At 38.3% G+C, this 22,554-nt stretch overlaps 1 protein-coding gene across 2 annotated transcripts in view; it reads left to right on the top strand.

The window, feature by feature from the left end:
* Positions 1-22,554, top strand: part of Rasef (RAS and EF-hand domain containing) — an 80,552-nt gene that overhangs the window by 45,627 nt on the left and 12,371 nt on the right. For both annotated transcript variants that reach the window (XM_021160795.3, XM_021160794.3), the window contains exons 10-16: positions 952-1,183; positions 1,498-1,635; positions 1,730-1,874; positions 6,323-6,404; positions 7,553-7,667; positions 10,574-10,693; positions 14,583-14,659. In XM_021160795.3, coding sequence (XP_021016454.1) covers positions 952-1,183; positions 1,498-1,635; positions 1,730-1,874; positions 6,323-6,404; positions 7,553-7,667; positions 10,574-10,693; positions 14,583-14,659 — 909 coding nt within the window. The remainder of the gene's footprint in view (positions 1-951; positions 1,184-1,497; positions 1,636-1,729; positions 1,875-6,322; positions 6,405-7,552; positions 7,668-10,573; positions 10,694-14,582; positions 14,660-22,554) is intronic.

Consider the following 22,554-nt stretch of genomic DNA (forward strand, 5'->3'; position numbering starts at 1 on the left):
ATTCTGAACCCACTACAAACTACCATGGCCTGTGCAAATCTTCCTTCTTTGGAGTTAGTTTGATGTGTGAAGTTAACAGGGTGCTCTTTTTTTCTTTTTCTATGCTAATATACAGCTCTGCTTGCTTGCAGAAAATCTCTAGGCTTAGGATATTGACTACTTTCTGTCATAGAAGAAGAGGATAGAGAGTCATGAGACCTTCACCTAAATATTCAGTCATTGCTCCCAAACCAGTTGTATGTAGTTTTGTACTAATTGCACAAGGCCTTGAAGTCTTGGGGAGGATCAAAGTACATATTGATTGGGAAAGACTAGTAGAGGTACTCCACCTGCACAGCTGTGAGGAAGCTATCCGCATGGGCTTCCACTTCCCAGTGCAGCTCCTTCTGGCTCACTCATGCTCCTGTGAGTAGTCCCTCACAGATGCTCTGTAAGTAAGCACAATAAACACATTGGTTTTCTAGGGGGAACTTTTGTGAAATTGAACTTTATTTTATTATCACGACATTGGATGAGGGTAGGCTTTGCCTAATTGCCCCTACTCACCCCAAAGAAAAGATTTCCCAACACCTTGTCTTAAAAAAATAAAAACACATAAATAACACAAAAAAGAAAAGAGTAAACAAACTATTCAGAATGTACTATAACAGTATTATAGTAAAAATGGTAGTGTTACATTGTATTTGTGTCTAGGATAGTCATTGTTTGTATCAGGAAATAGATCAGCCAATTTCAAAGAGTAACATATATAAGATTTCCCATTTGAAGGCCTTTGTCATTGTAGATAGATGAGCAAAATGAAGTGATTGCAGTTTGCACACTCCCTTTGCCAATGCTAAGGGAACATCCTGTCCTGTATCTCCTGGCAAGTGACAATGTTGTCAGCCTGTCCCTTTGTGCTCCTGTGCATTGTGAACTCCTTGGTAAAGTTGTCTCCTCTTTTATCACAAGGTCATTCCATTCTTCATATGCAGATGAGGATTGTGACTCTTTGGCTCTCTGTGACCCTCTGCAGAAGATGAATTATGAAGTTGACAGCCTGCCTGAAAGCTGTTTTGACAGCGGTCTGTCTACTCTGAGAGACAATGAGTGTGACTCCGAGGTGGACTACAAGCACCAGGGAGAATTTCAGAGTTTGCACAGAACAGAGGAGAGCCTTGGGGGCGATGCATCAGACACAGATGTAAGCCAGAAGCTATGATGCCATAAGACTTCCTTTGACTGAAATCTTCCATCATGTTTTATGGAATTCTGTCTTAACAGCACATAGCCTATGCTGTTAAGGTCATACATAGGAAGCTTATTCATTAGAATGGGTTTTCCCCCTAGCGTACTAGAGAGGAATCTCAAAGGTTTGCCTTGCAGAGGAAGTCTGCTTAGTAACCACACTAGCAGTACACTCAGCGAGCCACATACTGGTACTTTTCTTTGGTTTGTAATATATATATATGTAAAAGATTTGGTTTTTAATGGTTGATTTTTTTTTTTTTTGGACAGGTTCCAGATATAAGGGATGAAGAAGCATTTGATTCTGAAAGTGTGGCCTCTGTCTTACACTGGCAGCCCCAGGGCTCTGCTGGTGAGGGCGGCACTCTTAGTTCCTCCAGAAAGCCCATCTCAGCTCTTTCACCTCAGGTAGGTAGCTCCCAACACTCTTTTCTTTATGCTGTGTTACTTAAGAGGATAAATGGCCCTGTCATCACCCACCCGTGTGGCTATTTCCTTCTAGACAGACATGGTGGATAACACCTCCAAGGTCACATCTCAGAAGGCTTACAAGATTGTGCTGGCCGGCGACGCTGCAGTGGGAAAGTCCAGCTTCCTCATGCGTCTCTGCAAGAATGAGTTTCAGGGGAACACAAGCGCAACTCTAGGTACGGCTCTTACCCTGATAACCATAGAATTGGCATCTCCAGCTTGATTGTCTTTCTTTCAGTATTACATACACAGATTCACAGATCAAAATACCTGTGACTGAACTCATGTATATAGAGCCTGGGTGTGTATGTGTGCAGAGAATAATCTTTTATTTTGATTAAGATCTAACTTGAGAAAAACCTGACATGATGTAAATCTCTGTGGACCGTTGAATCAACACAAACCCTGCTTAGATGTAATAGATGATTTCATCCACCATGCATTTGTCAAGCCTTTTGAAGATAGCCTGCCTGGTATTTTAATGACGAAGGTACACAGTGAAGAACGCTAAATAAATCTGTAGCTTTAAGAAACTTTCACACCAGTCAAAATAAGTTGAACAAAATGAATCTTAAAAATGAAATACAGAAAAAGTGTATATTCCCATAAGTAGCTAGGGAGAACTTTCAGACACTTTGATTTTATGCTAAAAACTTTGTAATAAGCATGGCAAATTGGAGTTTAAGGTCAACATTGAGTCTGTATTTGTGTTTGTCTCTACGTGTCCACAAGAAAATGAGTTGAAGCAGTCATATTTTTCTCTGTTTTTTTTTCCTTCTTTGGTTTTTTTTTCACTCTTTCTTTTTCTCTGAGCCTTTTTTAAAAATTAGGTATTTTCCTTATTTGCATTTCAAATGCTATCCCAAAAGTCCCCCATACCCTCCTCCCCATACTCCCCTACCCACCCACTCCCACTTCTTGGCCTTGGTGTTCCCCTGTACTGAGGCATATAGAGTTTGCAAGACCAAAGGGCCTCTCTTCCCAATGATGGCTGTACACAATAGGTTTTGACCATGCTGGCTCACCCACTTATCTCCCAGGTACTCCCATATCCTTGCCTACCCAACTTCATATTCTCTCTCTTTCAAAAACAAAATACACATTAAAAAAGAAAGAAGGATATAAGGAAAGAAAAAATCTAAACAAAGAAGAAATAAGCCAAAAAAGAAAGAAAGAAAGAAAGAAAGAAAGAAAGAAAGAAAGAAAGAAAGAAAGAAGAAAGAAAGAAAGAAAGAAAAAAAATAGCAAGCCAAACCAAAAAGCTCCCTCCACCCAAACCATGGAGTTCAATTGTGTTGGTTTACTATACCTGGGCATGGGGCCTGCCCTAGTGTGTGGTTAATATACCCAGTAACATGGCATTGTAGAAAAAGGATTTTTCTTCTGTCAATAGGGTATCAATCCCATATATCTTCATTGTTAGGAGTAGGAGCCCTTGTCCAATTTTCCTCTCAGTCCTGGGATCTCATCTTGCCATTCATGCTAACGTAGTCTGCCATCTCATATGTTCATCAGTCCTGTTGTCTTTGGAAGACACAGACTCCTTGCAGTCATCCATCCAATCTGGCTCTTAGAATGTTTTTTGCCACCTCTTCCACATAGATGACTGAGCCTTGATCTCTGTAAGGACTGAGTGCTCCAAAATCTTTCACTTGTACCTTGTCCAGTTGTAAGTCTCTGTGCTAATTCTTATGTACTCTAAGAATAATCATCTCTGATGAGTGTAGCATAAGCACTTATTTTCTGGTGTAGCAATGTGTCATTAGGAGTCATTTTATTGCCTTTTTATAGCATGTTGAAATAATAAGAGCTAATAGGCATATAAGGGGAAATGTGGAATATATTGAGAGTGGGCTGGGTTAGCTCACTCAGGATCATCTTTTTATAGCTCTAACTATTTGCCTATGAATTTAATAAGTTCACTTTTTATAACAGCTAAGGAATATCCCAGTATATACATTACATCATTTTTATTATCTATCTCTCAGTTGATAGACATCTGGCCTGTTTCCAATTTCTATTTTAATTTCTAGTCTTATGATTAGAGCAGTAAAGATCATGGATGAGCAAGGATCTCTGTAGTAGAATGGACAGTGTTTTTGTTATGTGCCTAACAACTTTATAGCTGTATCTTGAAGTAGATCTAATCCCAGCTTCCTGTAGAACTACTACACTGATTTTTCATAATGGCCATACAAGTTTGTACTCCTTCAAGAATGAATGAGTGTTCACCTTTCCCTGTAACCTCACCAAAAATCGCTCTGTCATTTTTTTATCTTTATCATTCTGACTGGGTAAGATGAAATCACAAAGTAGTTCTTTTTTACTATTTCCAGATGACCAAAGATATTAGACATGTCTTTCAAATGTTCTCAGCCATTTTTGTGCTTAATCTTTTTTTCTTTTTTTTTTAAGTTGGATATTTTCTTCATTTACATTTCAAATGCTATCGCAAAAGTCCCCTATACCCTCCCCCCACCCTGCTACCCTACCCACTCACTCCCATTTCTTGGCTCTTGCTTTCCCCTGTACTAGGGCATATAAAGTTTGCTAGACCAAGGGTCCTCTCTTCCCAATGATGGCTGACTAGGCCATCTTCTGCTACATATGCAGCTAGAGACAAGAGTTCTGGTGGTACTGATTAGTTCATATTGTTGTTCCACCTATAGCTCTTGGGTTTAGCTCTTGGGTAGTTTCTCTAGCTCCTACATTGGGGGCCCTGTGTTCCATCCTATAGATGAGTGCTTCATCTTTCGAGAACTCTTAACTTCATTCTATATCCTGTATTTTAATTGGGTTACTTTCTTGATGTTCATTTTTTTTTAGCTCTTTATATATTCTAGATTTTAATCCTCTATCAGACATATCACTGGTAAGGATTTTTTTTTATCATTGTGTGGGTTAAAATGATAGTGTTCTTGCAGTACAGAAGCTTTTTATGAGGTCCTGTTTATTAATTGTTGGTTATAATGACTGTTTTATTGACGTATTGTTCAGAAAATCCTTTCCTGTGTCAGTGAGTTCAACCTTATTTCCCACTTACTCGCCTATCTATTTGAGGTATCTGGTCTTATATTAATCTCCTTAATTCATTTCTATCTGCATTTTGTACTGGGTGATAGTTTGGATCTATTATCATTCTTCTACATCAGTGGCTCTCAACTTTCTTCATGCTGCAACCTTTTAACACAGTTGACCATGTTGTGGTGACTGCAATTGTACATTTATTTTCCTTGTTACTTCTTAAATGTAATGTTGCTTCTGTTATGAATTGTAACGTAAATATCTGGTAAGCAGCATATTTGATGTATGATCCTGTGAAACTGTCATTTGACTCCCAAAGGAGTCATGGCCAACAGGTTAAGAATATATATATATATATATACACAAATTAGAGATATATAATATATATGTAAAATATATACATATCTACAAATAAAGTAAAAATAAATAAATATATTAAAATTTAGAAAGAAGAAAGTATATATAAAATAAAAATCTGTATTTTACCAAACTGGTAAAGTATAAACGAAATGAATGAATATTTTCATATCTATAACCTACCATACTTAAATCAAGATGAAATAAACAATTTAACAAGGCCTACAGCACTTAGAGAAATAGTAGCAGTAATTATAATCTCCCAAGCACAAACAGTGTAGGGCCATGTGGATTAAGCAAAGAATTCTATCAGATCTTTAAAGAACTAACACAGATACTGTTCAAATTATTCTGCAAAGTAGAAACTGAAGGAGCATTTTCCAATTCTTCTTACCACTATTATCCTGGTACCAAAGCTACATGAGGAACTAATAAAAGATGAAAATATTAGTATCATTGTTTTCAAATTCAAGTAATAATCAGTAGAAGGGGTTTGAAACACATCATTTGCTTTTCTTTATTGGAAGAGTTATTTAGACAATGAGAAATGAAACAAATTGATTGACCTCATCACAAGGGGCACATTTGTAAATTTATAATTCTCTGATAAACTCTGACATAATAAAACTGAAAAATCCACCTCATTTTAATTCATAAAGGAACTAAAATTGCTCTGGTTGCTAGAGATCCTGACATACATATGTATGTGTGTGTGATATACATAGCTACCTGCACACATATGTATATAAATATATATGTTTCAATGTATGTAGTGGTCACATATGAGCATCCATGTAAATGCACACACACACACACACACACACACACACACACACACACACATATATATATATATATATATATATATGTATATTTATGTATATATACACACAGACACATATATACATATACAATGTTATATGCATGCATATACTTAAAATATATAAAGAGAACACATATAACATATATATGTATGTGCATACACATACATAGTGTTGCATGCATACATATGGGTTTTGGTTTAACCATCCTGGAAAAAAGAACTGTGCTTTCTCTATTTTATAGAGCCACCCCTTCATTGAATCAGCCTGGCTTCAGATAGAGCATCTATATTTACACACATGTGATCTAAGTTATTTGAACCTCAGTCTTTGAAAGCCAAGTATATTTCTTTTTACTTTGGCTTTAGCTTTCCTATCATCTAAGTCACAAGCTTAGAGAATTACCTGTCTTTCTGTTTCAGGAGTTGATTTCCAAATGAAAACTCTGATTGTGGATGGTGAACAAACAGTTCTTCAGCTCTGGGATACAGCTGGGCAAGAGAGGCAAGTGCTTTTCATAATATTTTGGATTAAAAAAATACAAAGGCAAGCCTCATAGGGTTGGCTATACTATTGTTATTTGCAATATATTACTGTGTGTTAAGATATTGTATTTATAACTATAAGGTGTATATGTAATAATAAGGCTCATCTTCCCAATATCTACTTTCATATTTATGTGTTATTTGTATGAGAAGAAGGTGTTTGAACTTCACTGAGATGATGTTTCATTTGTACATCACACTTCACTGTGGAGAGGAGACAGCATTTCTGAATGCAGGGTACTTATTTTTGAAGCAGCAAATGATGGTTGAGGAGACTGTTAAATTTCCTTGATTGAGGGGAGTAATAATACCAGATAAGTGACGCACTCTGGTGATTCCACAGCTTAACATTTTTGCCCATAACCAGAAGTATGAAGCAAAAGTTTTAATCTTCTCTTGTTCTCTGTGGGTCAAAATTTATTCAAGTATGCAATGAACATTTGAGATTCCTGTGTCTGTGCCATGCTCTATTCATTGTATGAAGCTTTAGTGATGAACATAGTGAAATGATTCCTGCTCTTGGTCACTACAGATTTCACCGCATTGCTTTTCCCTTTTTTACCATTTGGAGATAGGTTACAGTCATGATACAACTTATTCCCAGGTTCCTCTCTATTGGCCCCTTAATAAATGATCTCCTTTCATGTAATAAATGAAACAAACACAAAACCCACTCTAGTTCTTTCAGAACACTATTATCCAGCATCAGAAGTTCTACCATTTGTATTTTGGGGTATACGTATAAACACGTGTACACGTGTGCATATGAGGGTCATATCACTCAATATCGGATTTCTTTTTCAGTCACCCTCTGCCTCCTTTTGAAGCAGCTTTGGTGTTCCACCTGTCTGGTAGCTAGTTCCTGGGGCTAATTTTGTTTTCATTATGCTTTTACCATTGTTGTGGCTAAAGTTTGGGGTTGGGAGACATTCTTGGGATTGTCTGGAGAAAGGATGGGCTTCTTCAGTGCTCTTAATGAAGTTTATCAGTAGTGTTTATTATTGGAATAGGTTATAGAAAATAAAATCCAAAGGCATAGTAGAGAAGAAGTGAACAGGAACGATGAGATGGATGGAAGGCAATGAAATTGTGTTTTATCTTTTCCAGATTTAGGAGTATTGCCAAGTCTTACTTCCGAAAAGCAGATGGTGTCTTACTGCTATACGATGTTACTTGTGAGAAAAGCTTTCTTAACGTCCGAGAATGGGTGGATATGGTTGAGGTAAGGAGTATAACGAAGAGATAGAAACCTATTCAAGGGAGGCATGAGCTGTCAAGAGATCCAGCTTTGTGCTGGATGACTAGGCGCTAGTGACCTCTGCAGCCTTATCTCCTCCCAGGGACTTTTCTGAAGTTGAAGATACTTCTTCAAGTAGCTTCTGAAAATAGCTTCTGGGCTCTTTGCTAAATAAAATATAGAAACCTTGTGTAAACAATTGGAAACACAGGTAACTAAGAAAGCAACTTTTACAAACAGGAAAATAGTAGAATTGGATGCACAGTATGGCAGGAATTTTATAAGCAGCTGAGATAGCACTGGAGTGTTAACAAGGGCTAAGATTGAAAGCTGACCTTGTTTTAGTTGTGATGTGGAATTTTCAGATATCACAGATATGTTAGAAATATGAATGGGCATTGGGGGACTTCAGTGTCAAGATGGCTATGTCTCCACTTAAGTACCTTTCATAACCACAGGAAGAATTTTTAAAAATAGGACATATACTAGGAAATGTTACTAACAAGCATATAAACAACAGGGTCCTATCTTGAAAATATAAATGAGTAGTAAATACAATTTCCTAAATAAGCACATCACCTGTATTTTAAACATATTAAATTAAGTGGCTAAAGACAAGTGCTGTTTGATCTCAAGTGTGCCTGTGTATTAATAGTCTCTTCTTTGACTACAGAATTAATGGAAGAGATATTGTGTGATTGGAATAATTCTTGGAGGTGAAACATAAGTATGACCTTTATTCTACCAGAGCATCAGTCACTATAAATTCAGTTGAAGTTACTCTCATTTCTGTAATATTTTGCTTGATAAAATTATCTATATATTATATTATTTCTACAACATCTTAAAAAATAAGACAGAAATAAGCAAATTTTACTTATGGGAACCCTGAGGCATAGAAAATATATGGCAAGTTCTTAATAGTATTATGTAGAGATGGAATGAATAGAACTCACAACCTTTTGTTTCAACATTGTCCATTACTGTGGCAAAGGACAAGAGTGAGTTACAAATGAATAGCAGTTGCCTTGATGAAACTAAAGGAAGCTTAAGGTGTGAGCAAGAGAGCTTCCTGCTATTGAATAGAATACAGTGGGCTGGAGCACAGAGTACTCTGGCAATCAGCTTATCATTAATATTTGGGACTTAGTCTCTGTTTTCTGGCTTTGTATATGCTGAAGAACATGCTCAGAAAATCGCAGTTAAAAAGGCCAGGGCAGCCAATGAGGAAAATGTCCTTCCTTTAAGTGAGGCAATGATTTGCTTACTATAAGTGAAATTTCCAGCCATCCATATCACTTTCTCATGGGATCTGAAAAGGATGAGCTCGTAGAGTTTTTATGACAGATAAGGCAGGTGTCAAACTGCATTTGGATCTCCCTGTAGAAAGGATGGCAAGAAAGAGCCTTCCCACAGGCCTGTTCTAAGGTGAAACATTGAAGTTATAACAGTCCCTATTAATTAGGTTAAAAGAAAGGGGGGGCACCATACTAGTGGCAGACATGGTAAAGACAGATGGCTAAAATAAAAATATAGTAAAGAAATGGCAAAACAAGAAGGAATGGGGGTTAAAGGGACAGAAGAGTAAAGAGAGTAGAGTTCAGGACTGTGATGAGGCAGCGAGACCAAGTGGCCTTCACAGAGTAAGCAGTGTTTAAGTCCATACTTGAAGGGACACTACATTCTGTTTCTAAGACGTTAGAATCTCATTTAGATACAGCTCCTTGGCTAGTGTTACTAATTGTCTTCACTGTGAATTCTGAGGAGATCACCAAAGAAGATAGTTCATGAGCATCTGAACATGTGGAGCAATAAGTATGGATGAGGGCCATGTACTATTTGCTGCCTTTTGCATGAAATACATTTATATGTCAGAAGTCAAAGATACAAAATCAAACACAGTCTTTTGTTTGGCCTATGTCTGATCCTGTATGAGGACCATACCAGACTGAGTGAGCCTGCCATTTAAGCATGTCAGTTTAATTCACATGTGTTTGTGGTAGGACTGCTGCTTATCCTAGCTGTGAACCTGAAACTTGTGTTTCTGTTCTGTCATATATAGTAACAGGACAAGATGAAATATGCCCTTGAGGTCTTCACCTCCAGATGTGAGCCTCTGACTCCTGTAAGGATTCTATTATCATGTGGAAGTCTGCACATAGTGATTGAGTGGTTTTGGAATCTATGACTTAAGAGGATTGATAGCTAGGAATATTTTTGCTTTGTTGTAAATTAGAGTAGTGTGTGTGATACCTTGAACACAGTTTTATTCTAGGATATATGAAGAATTATCTATACTTTGTCCATGGGATAAAACTGTTGATGTGGAGTGACCATTGTTTTAAGGAGACATTGTCACCTACATTCTGTGGACATCCCACCTGAACAGAATTCTGTGGTCATGCCATTGGGTCATGAAGTGATTATTTTGCACTGTGCACTGTGGATTGCACAGCTGGTTTTTCTCATATCATTTACCATTCCTATTATCCAGGAATGGAATATTTCCGATGTGGGGCAATATAGTCACTTTGGACCCAAATTGCAATATAGTCACTTTGGACCCATATCATCAGCTTTACAAATTCTTATTTCACCTCTTTGAATTTCATAATTCAGTTATAAATGGGGAAGTAGGGTGATTATGCTTCAAAGCATGTTGAGTTTTAAACATATTCTTGACTTTAAGCAATTTAATGTTTAAATGAGCACTAAGACACATACAATGAAAATAGCTATCAATTTTGTTCTATAACTGAAAATGATTAGGAATAGTAAATTTGGTGCCTTGAGACAATTGGACAATGACAGCTACTGGTACCATTGTTATAGCACCATACCATAGTTGGTTCAGTGTTTGATGTATTTCTACTTCTTTTCTTTCCTGGTAGGATGGAACCCACAGAACTATTCCTATCATGTTAGTAGGAAACAAGGCTGATCTTCGTGATGTTGATAATGCAGAGAAACAAAAGTTTATATCAGCATATCTTGGAGAAAAACTGGCCATGGTAAGATTTGGGACTTGTCCAAAATGAGCTCATTGTTTTCAGAATCAGGGGTCAAACACTTCAGCCTTTGAAAACCTGTACTTTGATAGGATATTTGACCTTCCTATCAATAGATTTCTCTAATTCTGCTTAACAGTAATTAGGTACTCATATGAAGGTCAGATGACCCCATCACTGTTTTCCTCGTGTTTGGATTTTGTGAAGATCAGGGAAATGTTTCCCACTTTTCTTGATAGATGCTGCTGTCTGTGGGAATTTATCTCTAGTACAGGAATCCTGTTGAAAACGAAGTTATTTTTAGAAGATATGATTGGCTGCAGAGAGTTGTCTTCCCAGTGATAGAAGTGTAGCAGTATATTTGCTGATGGAAAGCAATGTGAAGGCTTGGTTCTTTTCTCTAAGAATTGTGCTTAGTAGGAATTATCTAAAATTGTTTGCACCCCTGGATTTGTACAAAGAATGAGGCACACTCCTACTCTGAATGCTAACGTATACATTGTTAACCTGTTATTACTATCATTGTTCAAAGATTTGTGCTCTTGACTCTTCTGGATCATAGTAGGAAGCTGGGCAATAGAACCAAACAAGGTTGCCTGATGAAAATGTGATTTGATGATGATATTCACTTCTGTATCAAAACAAAGAGCCCATAGGGGCAAATAATTATGGGAAGGTAAAGAATTGTGTATTAAATAATAGTAAACGAAAGCTAAATGCAACAAACATAAAAACTAGTCACAGAAGATCAATACTATGGGCAAAACTTCATTACAGACTCAAACACACACACACATACACACACACACATACACACACAGACACACACACACAGACACACACACACAGACACACACACAGACACACACACACACACACACACACACACACCTGAACAAATCAAAGCTCACACTACTCCACTATTCTGTATTGCATTATATTGGAGTCTTCCTTCACTGAGTGTGTGTGTGTGTGTGTGTGTCTGTGTGTTTGTGTATTTTGCTTGTGTATAGGTGACAGTCTGGAAACAGTTATCATCTTGTGTATCTGACTGCTCTGGAGTCAGTTCTCAGCATGTGTAGTTGGCTGTGTTGGAGACAGTCATCAAATTATATGTTTACTATAGTGGAGTTACCCTACATTGTATATGTAGTCCAGTGTGTTGGAGACTGTGTCAGCCTGTGTAGTTCACTGTGTTGGAGTCAGCCTTTACTTTGTATAATCCAGTGTGTTGGGGATAATTGTCATACAGTGTAGTTCAGTTTTTGGAGACAGTTATACTGTTTATTACACTAGGTTAGAGATAGGCCTTACCCATATTTATTTCTTCATACTATGTTAGAAACAGTCCTGACTAAGTGTTGTTCACTGTATTAGAGATTCTTGTTGGTCTGTGTAGTTCACTGTGTTGTAAACAGTTATCACTTCTGTGTATTTCACTGTGCTGCAGATAGTTCCTTGTGAATTACATTGTGCTGAATAAAGTTATTACTCTGTGTATGACACCATGTTAGACAAATTCATCACACTGTGTAGCTCAATGTGTTACACCCAGTCCTCACCCCAGTGTATTACACTTTGATGGAGGCAGTCCTTACCTGTAGTAGCTGAGAAATCCCTCTGTGCTGAGAAATCCCTCTCTCTGTGTTGTATACCATGTTAGAAACAGTTCTCATGCCTATGTAGTTCATTGTTTTGTATAAAACCTTTACTTCTGTATACTTCATTGTGCTGAATACAATCTTTAACCCTATGCCTTATACTTTGTTGGTGATAGTTTTCACCTTGAGTCATTCACTGTGTTGCACATTGTGTAGGTGGCTGTTTTAGGAACAATTCATAAATGTGCACTTCACTGAGTTCAGCCATCCTCTCCTCTCCAGTTCCTTATGTTTGAGAAAGTACTTTTCTTCTATGTAGTTCATTGTGTTGGTGAAGCTCTTTATCCTGTGCCGTTAGCGGTTTTGGACACAGATCTTACTCTATGTACTTCACTCTACTGGAGACATTTCTTATCTTGTTTATTGCACTTGTTGGAAACAGCTCTCACCCATGAGACAATCCTCTACCTGCATTTTTTACTCTCAGGAGCAGTCTTTCAATCTACAAAGTCTATTCCTTTTGTTCTCAATGTGATCTTACATTTTTGGTTCACACACCAGGGGTTTTTCACTTAGCCTTTTTCAGACCTAGGATCTATGCTTGGCCTCTCCTAGCTACAGTCTGAGTTTTCACTTGCTCCCTTCTGCATCCTCTTACTTAATCCTGTCATTCTCCAGATTTACTTTACTTCTTCCTGTCAGCCCTGTCATACATAACCATCGCCAGTGCTGTTTCTACTACATATGCATTTGCGAATTGTATAGATTTTCCTGTCAGTTTGCTTATATAAACCTGGTGAACCTTTTCTTATTGCCAGCTTTTCTCTCTAGGTGCTACAGAGTAGTTGCCAAATCTTTCCCTTGAATTTTGTGTTAATATTGAATCTTCATCCAAGGCTATTGTATCTCTAATTGCCCTTTATTAAAAGAATTTGTCTTGATCTTGGTTTACAATAGCATACAAAAATAACTGTTGGAATTGCTTCAAGTACAAAATACTGTAAGGTTTTATGACAGGAAGACCTGGTAGATACTTTTCAGAATTAGAAACAACTTAATGATTACCAGTGAATCAAACCAAAAATAGTTTAAGTGAGATAAGGGCAACTTAGATATTAGAAGGGCAGGCGCGAGTGTCCTGAGATCTGTGGGGATTTAGGCCACTAGAGAAGAGATTTATGAGGTAAAGAATATGATCTAGGGTAAAACTGGAAGATTATCTCAACTCAAACAGTGTCCTATTGCACTTGAATATTATCTAAGCACCCTCTCAGAAGCAAAGGGGAGGGAGGATAGGGTGAAGAACTCAGGGAGGGAGGACCCAGAAGGGGGCAACATTTGTAAATAAATAAAAATAATTTAATAAGAAAAGAGAGTCATTTAAAGGTTATAAGCAGAGGAGTAACATAAGCAACTATACCTCGGCAACCACTGGGAGTTGTCTCTGGATGGGAACATTTCACTTCAGCAAAGTAGGAGCTCTGGTAAGAGAGGCTGAGAGTATGAAGGAGTAAGCCTTAGCCAGTGCACCAAGCAGACACATTCTTTTCCTCCTCATTGAGACCAGATATTGCTATGTAGTCAAGGTAATCCTAGTAGTTACAACTGATCTAATACTGCAAACACTCTTTTGATATTTATGTAATTCCTGAATGGCTACCTTAAACTGTCATTTTCATCTGTCTCAAATTATTTGAAGGAAATATATGTGCTTGACTATTATAAAGAAACATCCTCAAAATGAAATTTTGTTTTGTTTTTAATATAAAATAGAAATCTTTTGATTAGGAACTATTCCTAAAATAACTATGTGTAGACTTTTTGTTTGTCATTTGCTTATTTGTTTGTTAGAGGGTCTAATATATCAGGTTGAATTTGAATGGATATCTGCTTCTACCTTTCTAGTACTGGTATTCTAGGCAAGTTCTACTACATGTCAGAGTGATCTTGTGTTGTTTGTTGTTTATGAGTCTTGAAACTCTGGGACTTACTTTTCTTAGCTGTTACTTTTAGCATTCTTGATAGAAACACACACACACATACACACAGACACATTTACTGTCATTTTTTCAAAATAAGTTATTTTTCTGTGTAGCATTGACAGTCTTGAAACTCTATCTGAAGAACAGTGTAGCCTTGAAATCCTAGATCAGGCTGCCTTTGCCTCCCAAGTGCTGGTAGTTAAGGTGTATGCCACCATGCTTGGCTTAAAAAATGTTTTTAGTGAAATAACAAGTTTCAGAAAATTTTATCAAAGCCTTCACTGGATTGTGTATGCTTCTTTTCTACAGACCTATGGGGCATTATTCTGTGAAACAAGTGCCAAAGATGGCTCCAACGTGGTGGAAGCTGTTCTCCATCTTGCACGGTAAAGTTTTGTTATGTTTAGAAATCTCAGTTCAAATCAATTTTGACTTACTTAATGGATATGTCAAATTCCTTCATTATAGCACTCAGTTAAAATATCTGCTGCCAAACATAGCTCTGTCAGTCATGGTAAGGAAAGCAGTTCATGTGCTTATTATAAAATCTAATAATTTTGCATGTTCATTGTGAACATTGTCTAAATACTTTCCTACCAAACAAATGAGATGATGATATATAGTTGCAGTATTTTTAAACTTTCCTCAAAATAGCACCAAGAAAGGTAATAATTGACTAATAGAATCATCTCTTTAAACCAAAATATACACACAACAGTAATAACAATGGTTATTAATCTAACTAACTATATATTAGGACATTTTCCTGATCAAATAGAGTATAGAAAATCAAAATATCAAATTGCTTATCATACCAGTTGGAATCACTGTCAGAATTGTTCACTTTGTAATTATTAGAAGACGTCAGTCATGTCGAGAATATGTAGCATTTTATCATGTGGCTTAGAGTAAAAGTCATTAGAAGACTTGTATTTGTGCATGTCAGTTCTTCAGATGTTCTTAGACATGTCAGTACTATCTCCCTGATTTGTTTAGTGTGTGTTCTAGTTAGGTTTTTGTCAGCTTGACATAAGCTGTTGCTATTTGAGAAGAGGTAACTTTAATGGAGACAAGACTCCCATCAGATTGATCTGTGGACAAAACTCTGGGGCATGTCCTTCATTAATAATTGACTTGGTACCTGTATGTGTGCTACCACCTCAGGGCATTTGGTCCTGGGTTATATAAAAGAGCAGGCTGAGCAAGCCATGAAAAGAAAGCCAATAAGCTACATTCCTCCATTGCATCTGTTTTTGTTTCTGCCTCCAGGTTAGGTTCTGAATCCCATGATGAACTGGTGTGTGGAACTATAAGCTAAAATAAATTCTTTTCTTCCCACATTCCATTTGGTAATTGTGTCATAGTAATTGAAACCCCTACTAAGAGTATTAAGTGAAATATTCTGGGTCCACACACAGAATCTCTGGTCTACAGTCAGGGGAGGCTGTATATTATGCTGACAACTAAATTTGGATATGTCTCCTAGGAGGTACTTGATCTTAAGGCATGAAAGGGGCACAGAGAGGAGTTAAGGCTTGGTATTATGAGAAGTCAAGTGAGGCTATTGGTGAAGTTGCAGCCTCAGTTGCAGTCAAAACCCAGAGGTTGACAGGGTCCTAGAAGCTCAGTACCATGTAGCAGGGTCAGAGTCCCTGAAGAAAGCCAAGGAGAGTCTGTTGGTGAAAATGTAGTCCAGTTGCTGCAGAGATGCCAGTACCATGGGAGTGACCATCAAAAGAAGCAGTTTCAACATGCAACTGGCCTCTGAGCTATGCTGTGTGTCTACTCTCCATGGCACAGGAGTCCACATTTAGAGACATTGGAGTTTTAGAGAGACTGGATATTTTTGAGAAACTTTGAATTTTGAAATATGTGCTAAAGAGGCTTAGTTTTAAAAGTGTTTGAATTTTTTTAATTGGGAATTTATTTCATTTACATTTCCAAAGCTATCCCAAAAGTCCCCCACACGCTCCACGACCCACTTCCCCACCCACCCACTCCCACTTCTTGGCCCTGTCGTTCCCTTGTACTGAGGCATATAAAGTTTGCATGACCAATGAGCCTCTCTTTCCACTGATGGCCTGCTAGGCCATCTTCTGAATCATATGCAGCTAGAGACACGAGTTCCTGGGGGGTGTGGGGTACTGGTTAGTTCATATTGTTGTTCCACCTATAAGGTTGCAGATCCCTTTAGCTCCTTGGGTACTTTCTCTTGCTCCTCCATTGGGGGCCGTGTGATCCATCTAATAGCTGACTGTGAGCATCCACTTCTGTGCTTGCTAGGCCCTGGCACAGTCTCACAAGAGACAGCTATATCTGGGTCCTTTCAGCAAAATCTTGCTAGTGTATGCAATGGTGTCAGGGTTTGGAAGCTGATTATGGGATGGATCTCTGGATATGGCAATCTCTAGATGGTCCATCCTTTTGTCTCAGCTTCAAACTTTGTCTCTGTAACTCCTTCCATGGGTGTTTTGTTCCCAATTCTAAGAAGGGGCAAAGAGTCCACACTTTGGTCTTGGTTCTTCTTGAATTTCATGCATTTAGCAAATTGAATCTTATATCTTGGGTATTCTAAGTTTCTGGGCTAATATCCACTTATCAGTGAGTACATATTGTGTAAGTTCCTTTGTGATTGGGTTACCTCACTCAGGATGATGACCTCCATGTCCAACCATTTGTCTAGGGATTTCATAAATTCATTCTTTTTAATAGCTGAGTAGTATTCCATTGTGTAAATGTACCACATTTTCTGTATCCATTCCTCTGTTGAGGGGCATCTGGGTTCTTTCCAGCTTCTGGCTATTATAAATAAGGCTGCTATGAACATAGTGGAACATGTGTCCTTCTTACTGGTTGGAACATCTTCTGAATATATGCCCAGGAGAGGTATTGCGGAATCCTCTGGTAGTACTATGTCCAGTTTTCTGAGGAACTGCCAGACTGATTTCCAGAGTGGTTGTACAAGCTTGCAATCCCACCAACAATGGAGGAGTGTTCCTCAAGACTTTAGAATTTTAAAAAATGTTTTATATTGTTATACTAGTATTGACATTTTGGGGATAAATAAGAAAAGAACAGATAGGATGTTACAGTATTGAGTTTGCGTTTTAAGTTGACAAGGAGGCAACTGTCCTCCCTAGGCTGTGTTTTGTTTTGTTTTGTTTTGTTTTTGTTTTGTCAACTTGACAAAAGACTCTGTGCAGAGAACAGCGCAATCAAAACACCTTGTAAGCAAGCGTGTGGATCATTGTCTTGATTGGTGATTGAAGTGGGAGGGCACAGCCCACTGTGTGTGGTGCCAATCCTGGACAAGTGGTCCTGGATTGGATAAGAGAGTAGGTTGAGAAACCGTAGGAAGCAAGCCAGTAAGCAGTGTTTACCTGTGGCTTCTACTTCAGTTCTTGCTTCCAGGTTCCTCCCCTGGCTTCTTTGTATGGTGGACTATGGCGTGGAATTGTAAGCTAAAATAAACCCTTTCCTTTTCAAGTTACTCTTGGTCATTATGATGTTTTATAACAGCAATAGAAACTCTAAGACACTCTGCCCCTTATGGAAACATGACTTCTTGCTGTAATAAAGGAATTATGTATCTATCAAACCCCAAACACTCACAAAATCTAAGGACAGTAATGTCTAATTACAGACAAACAAGTACATAGTTTTCTTCATGCAGTTCTTTTTCTGGTCATTTTTAACTTATGTAAGAATCATTAGCATGGAAACAGACGTTTTAATTAGTGACTGGGGTTTATAGCACCTTTTAAATCATACTCCTACCAACAGAATGCTTGGAGTGTGGTCTTGGAAAAGATTACTACCTTGAATTGAAAAAAAAAAAAAAAAGAAAGAAAGAAAAGAAAAGAAACTGATAAGAAATAGGCCTCAGGTCTTCCAGAGGTCTGAGGAACATCTGTTTGTGGCAAAGAACAGAAGGTGCCCTGGGCTCAGACTAGGTGTCATTGAATAATTTCGGCATTAGCAACAACAGACCAGGGACTCCCACCTCAGTCAATGAAAACACCTGCTTAAAGGAAAACAGCATTGACATTACGTATAGCCTGGAATAGGGATATTTAAGTACAGTCTCTGAATATGTGGATTCTTGTTTTGTTTTGGCCAGAGCTAATGTTACATGTGGTAGATAGTAGCCATTTCCATACTTTTATCTATAAAGTCAATGAGGACTGTGTGCATTGACACCACTGGGAGCAGCAACTCTTTTGTCTAAACAAAATACATATACTGAAGGGGGCAATTTCAACAAAACAGTGTTTGCACTTAAGTCTTTGCAGGTAGTAGGCTTTAACTTTTTAAAATGATAGTCTTTATGTTGGTCTGGGTAGAGAAGATGCATCTTTGGGAGCACATATAGGTAGGAAAGAACCCACAGGTCTTACAGAATTGCTGGGCCAAGGCTTAGTAAGAGTCAGCATTGGCTCTTCCGGCCTGAACAGCACCTGGGTAGCTAGAGCGCAGGGTCGGCTGACACCCGCCAGCTACCCACGACACCCGCCACAGGATTGTGAGACTTCTGGTGAGTGGAACACAGCTTCTGCTCCAGTCCAATCACGCGGGACCTGAGACTGCTTTGGTTGGGGAGGCAGAAATCCGGCCTTAGTAGGGCCACAAGCCTCTTCCGGTCAGAACAGCACCGGTGTAGCTAGGGCGCAGGGTCGGCTGACACTCGCCAGCTACCCACAACACCCGCCACAGGATCTTAAGACTTCTGGTGAGTGGAACACAGCTTCTGCTCCAATTCAATTGTGCACGGGACCTGAGACTGCATTAGTTAGGGAAGCAGAAAACCGGCCTGAGTAGGGCCACAGGCCTCTTCCGGCCGGACCAGCACCAGGGTAGCTAGAGCACAGGGTCGGCTGACACCCGCCAGCTACCCACGACACCCGCCACAGGATTTTGAGACTTCGGGTGAGTGTAACACAGAGTCTGCTCCAATCTTTAAACAGTGACAACGATAACAACTAACCCCAGAGATTACCAGATGGCGAAAGGTAAACATAATAATCTTACTAACAGAAACCAAGACCACTCACCATCATCAGAACCCAGCACTCCCACTTCTCCCAGTCCAGGGCACCCCAACACACCGGAAAAGCTAGAAACGGATCTAAAAGCATATCTCATGATGATGGTAGAGGACATCAAGAAGGACTTTAATAACTCACTTAAAGAATTACAGGCGAACATGGCTAAAGAGTTACAAGTCCTTAAAGAAAAACAGGATAACACAATCAAACAGGTAGAAGTCCTTAAAGAAAAACAGGATAACACAATCAAACAGGTAGAAGTCCTTAAAGAAAAACAGGATAACACAATCAAACAGGTAGAAGTCCTTAAAGAAAAATAGGAAAACACATCCAAACAGATGATGGAAATGAACAAAACCATACTAGACCTAAAAAGTGAAGTAGACACAATAAAGAAAACCCAAAATGAGGCAACACTGGAGATAGAAAACCTAGGAAAGAAATCTGGAACCATAGATACGAGCATCAGCAACAGAATACAAGAGATGGAAGAGAGAATCTCAGGTGCAGAAGATTCCATAGAGAACATCGGCAAAACAATCAAGGAAAATGTAAAACGCAAAAAGATCCTAACTCAAAACATCCAAGAAATGCAGGACACAATGAGAAGACCAAACCTACGGATAATAGGAGTGGATGAGAATGAAGATTTTCAACTCAAAGGACCAGCAAACATTTTCAATAAAATTATAGGAGAAAACTTCCCAAACCTAAAGAAAGAGAAGCCCATGAATATACAAGAAGCCTACAGGAATCCAAATAGACTGGAACAGAAAAGAAATACCTCCCGACACATAATAATCAGAACAACAAATGCACTAAATAAAGATAGAATACTAAAAGCAGTAAGAGAAAAAGGCCAAGTAACATATAAAGGCAAGCCTATCAGAATTACACCAGATTTTTTACCAGAGACTATGAAAGCCAGAAGATCCTGGACAGATGTTATACAGACACTAAAAGAACACAAATTCCAGCCCAGGCTACTATACCCAGCCAAACTCTCAATTAACATAGATGGAGAAACCAAAGTATTCCACGACAAAACCAAATTCACATATTATCTCTCCACGAATCCAGCCCTTCAAAGGATAATAACAGGAAAAAAACCAATACAAGGATAGGAACCACGCCCTAGAAACAACAAGAAGGTAATCCCTCAACAAACCTAAAAGAAGACAGCCACAAGAACAGAATGCCAACTTTAACAACAAAAATAACAGGAAACAACAATTACTTTTCCTTAATATCTCTTAATATCAATGGACTCAACTCCCCGATAAAAAGACATAGACTAACAAACTGGCTACACAAACAAGACCCAACATTTTGCTGATTATAGGAAACTCATCTCAGAGAAAAAGATAGACACTACCTCAGAATGATAGGCTGGAAAACAATTTTCCAAGCAAATGGTATGAAGAAACAAGCTGGAGTAGCCATTCTAATATCTGATAAGATTGACTTCCAATCCAAACTCATCAAAAAAGACAGGGAGGGGCACTTCATACTCATCAAAGGTAAAATCCTCCAAGAGGAACTATCAATCCTGAATATTTATGCTCCAAATACAAAGGCAGCCACATTCATTAAAGAAACTTTAGTAAATCTCAATTCACACATTGCACCTCATACAATAGTGGGAGACTTCAACACACCACTTTCACCAATGGACAGATCATGGAAACAGAAACTAAACAGGGTCACAGTGAAACTAACAGAAGTTATGAATCAAATGGATCTGGCAGATATCTACAGAACATTCTATCCTAAAACAAAAGGATATACGTTCTTCTCAGCACCTCATGGTACCTTCTCCAAAATTGACCACATAATTGGTCACAAAACCGGCCTCAACAGATACAAAAATATTGAAATTGTCCCATGCATCCTATCAGATCACCATGGACTAAGGCTGATCTTCAATAACAAAATAAATAATAGAAATCCAACATTCACGTGGAAACTGAACAACACTCTTCTCAATGATACCTTGGTCAAGGAAGGAATAAAGAAAGAAATTAAGGACTTATTAGAGTTCAATGAAAATGAAGCCACAACATACCCAAACTTATGGGATGCAATGAAAGCATTTCTAAGAGGAAAACTCATAGCTCTGAGTGCCTCCAAAAAGAAACTAGAGAGAGCACACATTAGCAACTTGATAACACACCTAAAAGCACTAGAACAAAAGGAAGCAAACTCACCCAAGTGGGGTAGACGGCAGGAAATAATCAAACTCAGGGGCGAAATCAACCAAGTGGAAACAAGAAGAAATATTCAAAGTATCAACCAATCAAGGAGCTTGTTCTTTGAGAAAATCAACAAGATAGATAAACCCTTAGCCAGACTCACTAGAGGGCACAGGGAGAGCATCCTAATTAACAAAATCAGAAATGAAAAAGGAGACATAACAACAGATCCTGAAGACATCCAAAACACCATCAGATACTTCTACCAAAGGCTATACTCAACAAAACTGGAGAACCTGGATGAAATGGAGAAGTTCCTAGACAGATACCAGGTACCAAAGTTGAACCAAGATCAGGTTAATGATCTAAACAGCCCTATATCCCCCAAAGAAATAGAAGCAGTCATTAATAGTCTCCCAACCAAAAAAAGCCCAGGACCAGATGGGTTTAGTGCAGAGTTCTATCAGACCTTCAAAGAAGACCTAATCCCAGTTCTTCACAAACTATTCCACAAAATAGAAACAGAAGGTATTCTACCCAACTCATTCTATGAAGCCACAATTACTCTGATACCTAAACCACAAAAAGACCCAACAAAGATAGAAAACTTCAGACCAATATTCCTTATGAATATTGATGCAAAAATACTCGATAAAGTTCTTGCTAACCGAATCCAAGAACACATCAATACAATCATCCATCCTGACCAAGTAGGTTTCATCCCAGGGATGCAGGGATGGTTCAATATACGGAAATCCATCAACGTAATCCAGTATATAAACAAACTCTAAGACAAAAACCACATATTCATCTCGTTAGATGCAGAAAAAGCATTTGACAAGATCCAACACCCATTCATGACAAAAGTCTTGGAAAGATCAGGAATTCAAGGCCCATACCTAAACATGATAAAAGCAATCTACAGCAAACCAATAGCCAACATCAAAGTAAATGGTGAGAAGCATGAAGCAATCCCTCTAAAATTAGGGACTAGACAAGGCTGTCCACTTTCTCCATACCTATTCAACATTGTACTTGAAGTCC

This window comes from Mus caroli, unplaced genomic scaffold (genome assembly GCF_978045245.1).
Source record: "Mus caroli unplaced genomic scaffold, Mus_caroli_1 scaffold_6, whole genome shotgun sequence".
Taxonomy (NCBI): domain Eukaryota; kingdom Metazoa; phylum Chordata; class Mammalia; order Rodentia; family Muridae; genus Mus; species Mus caroli.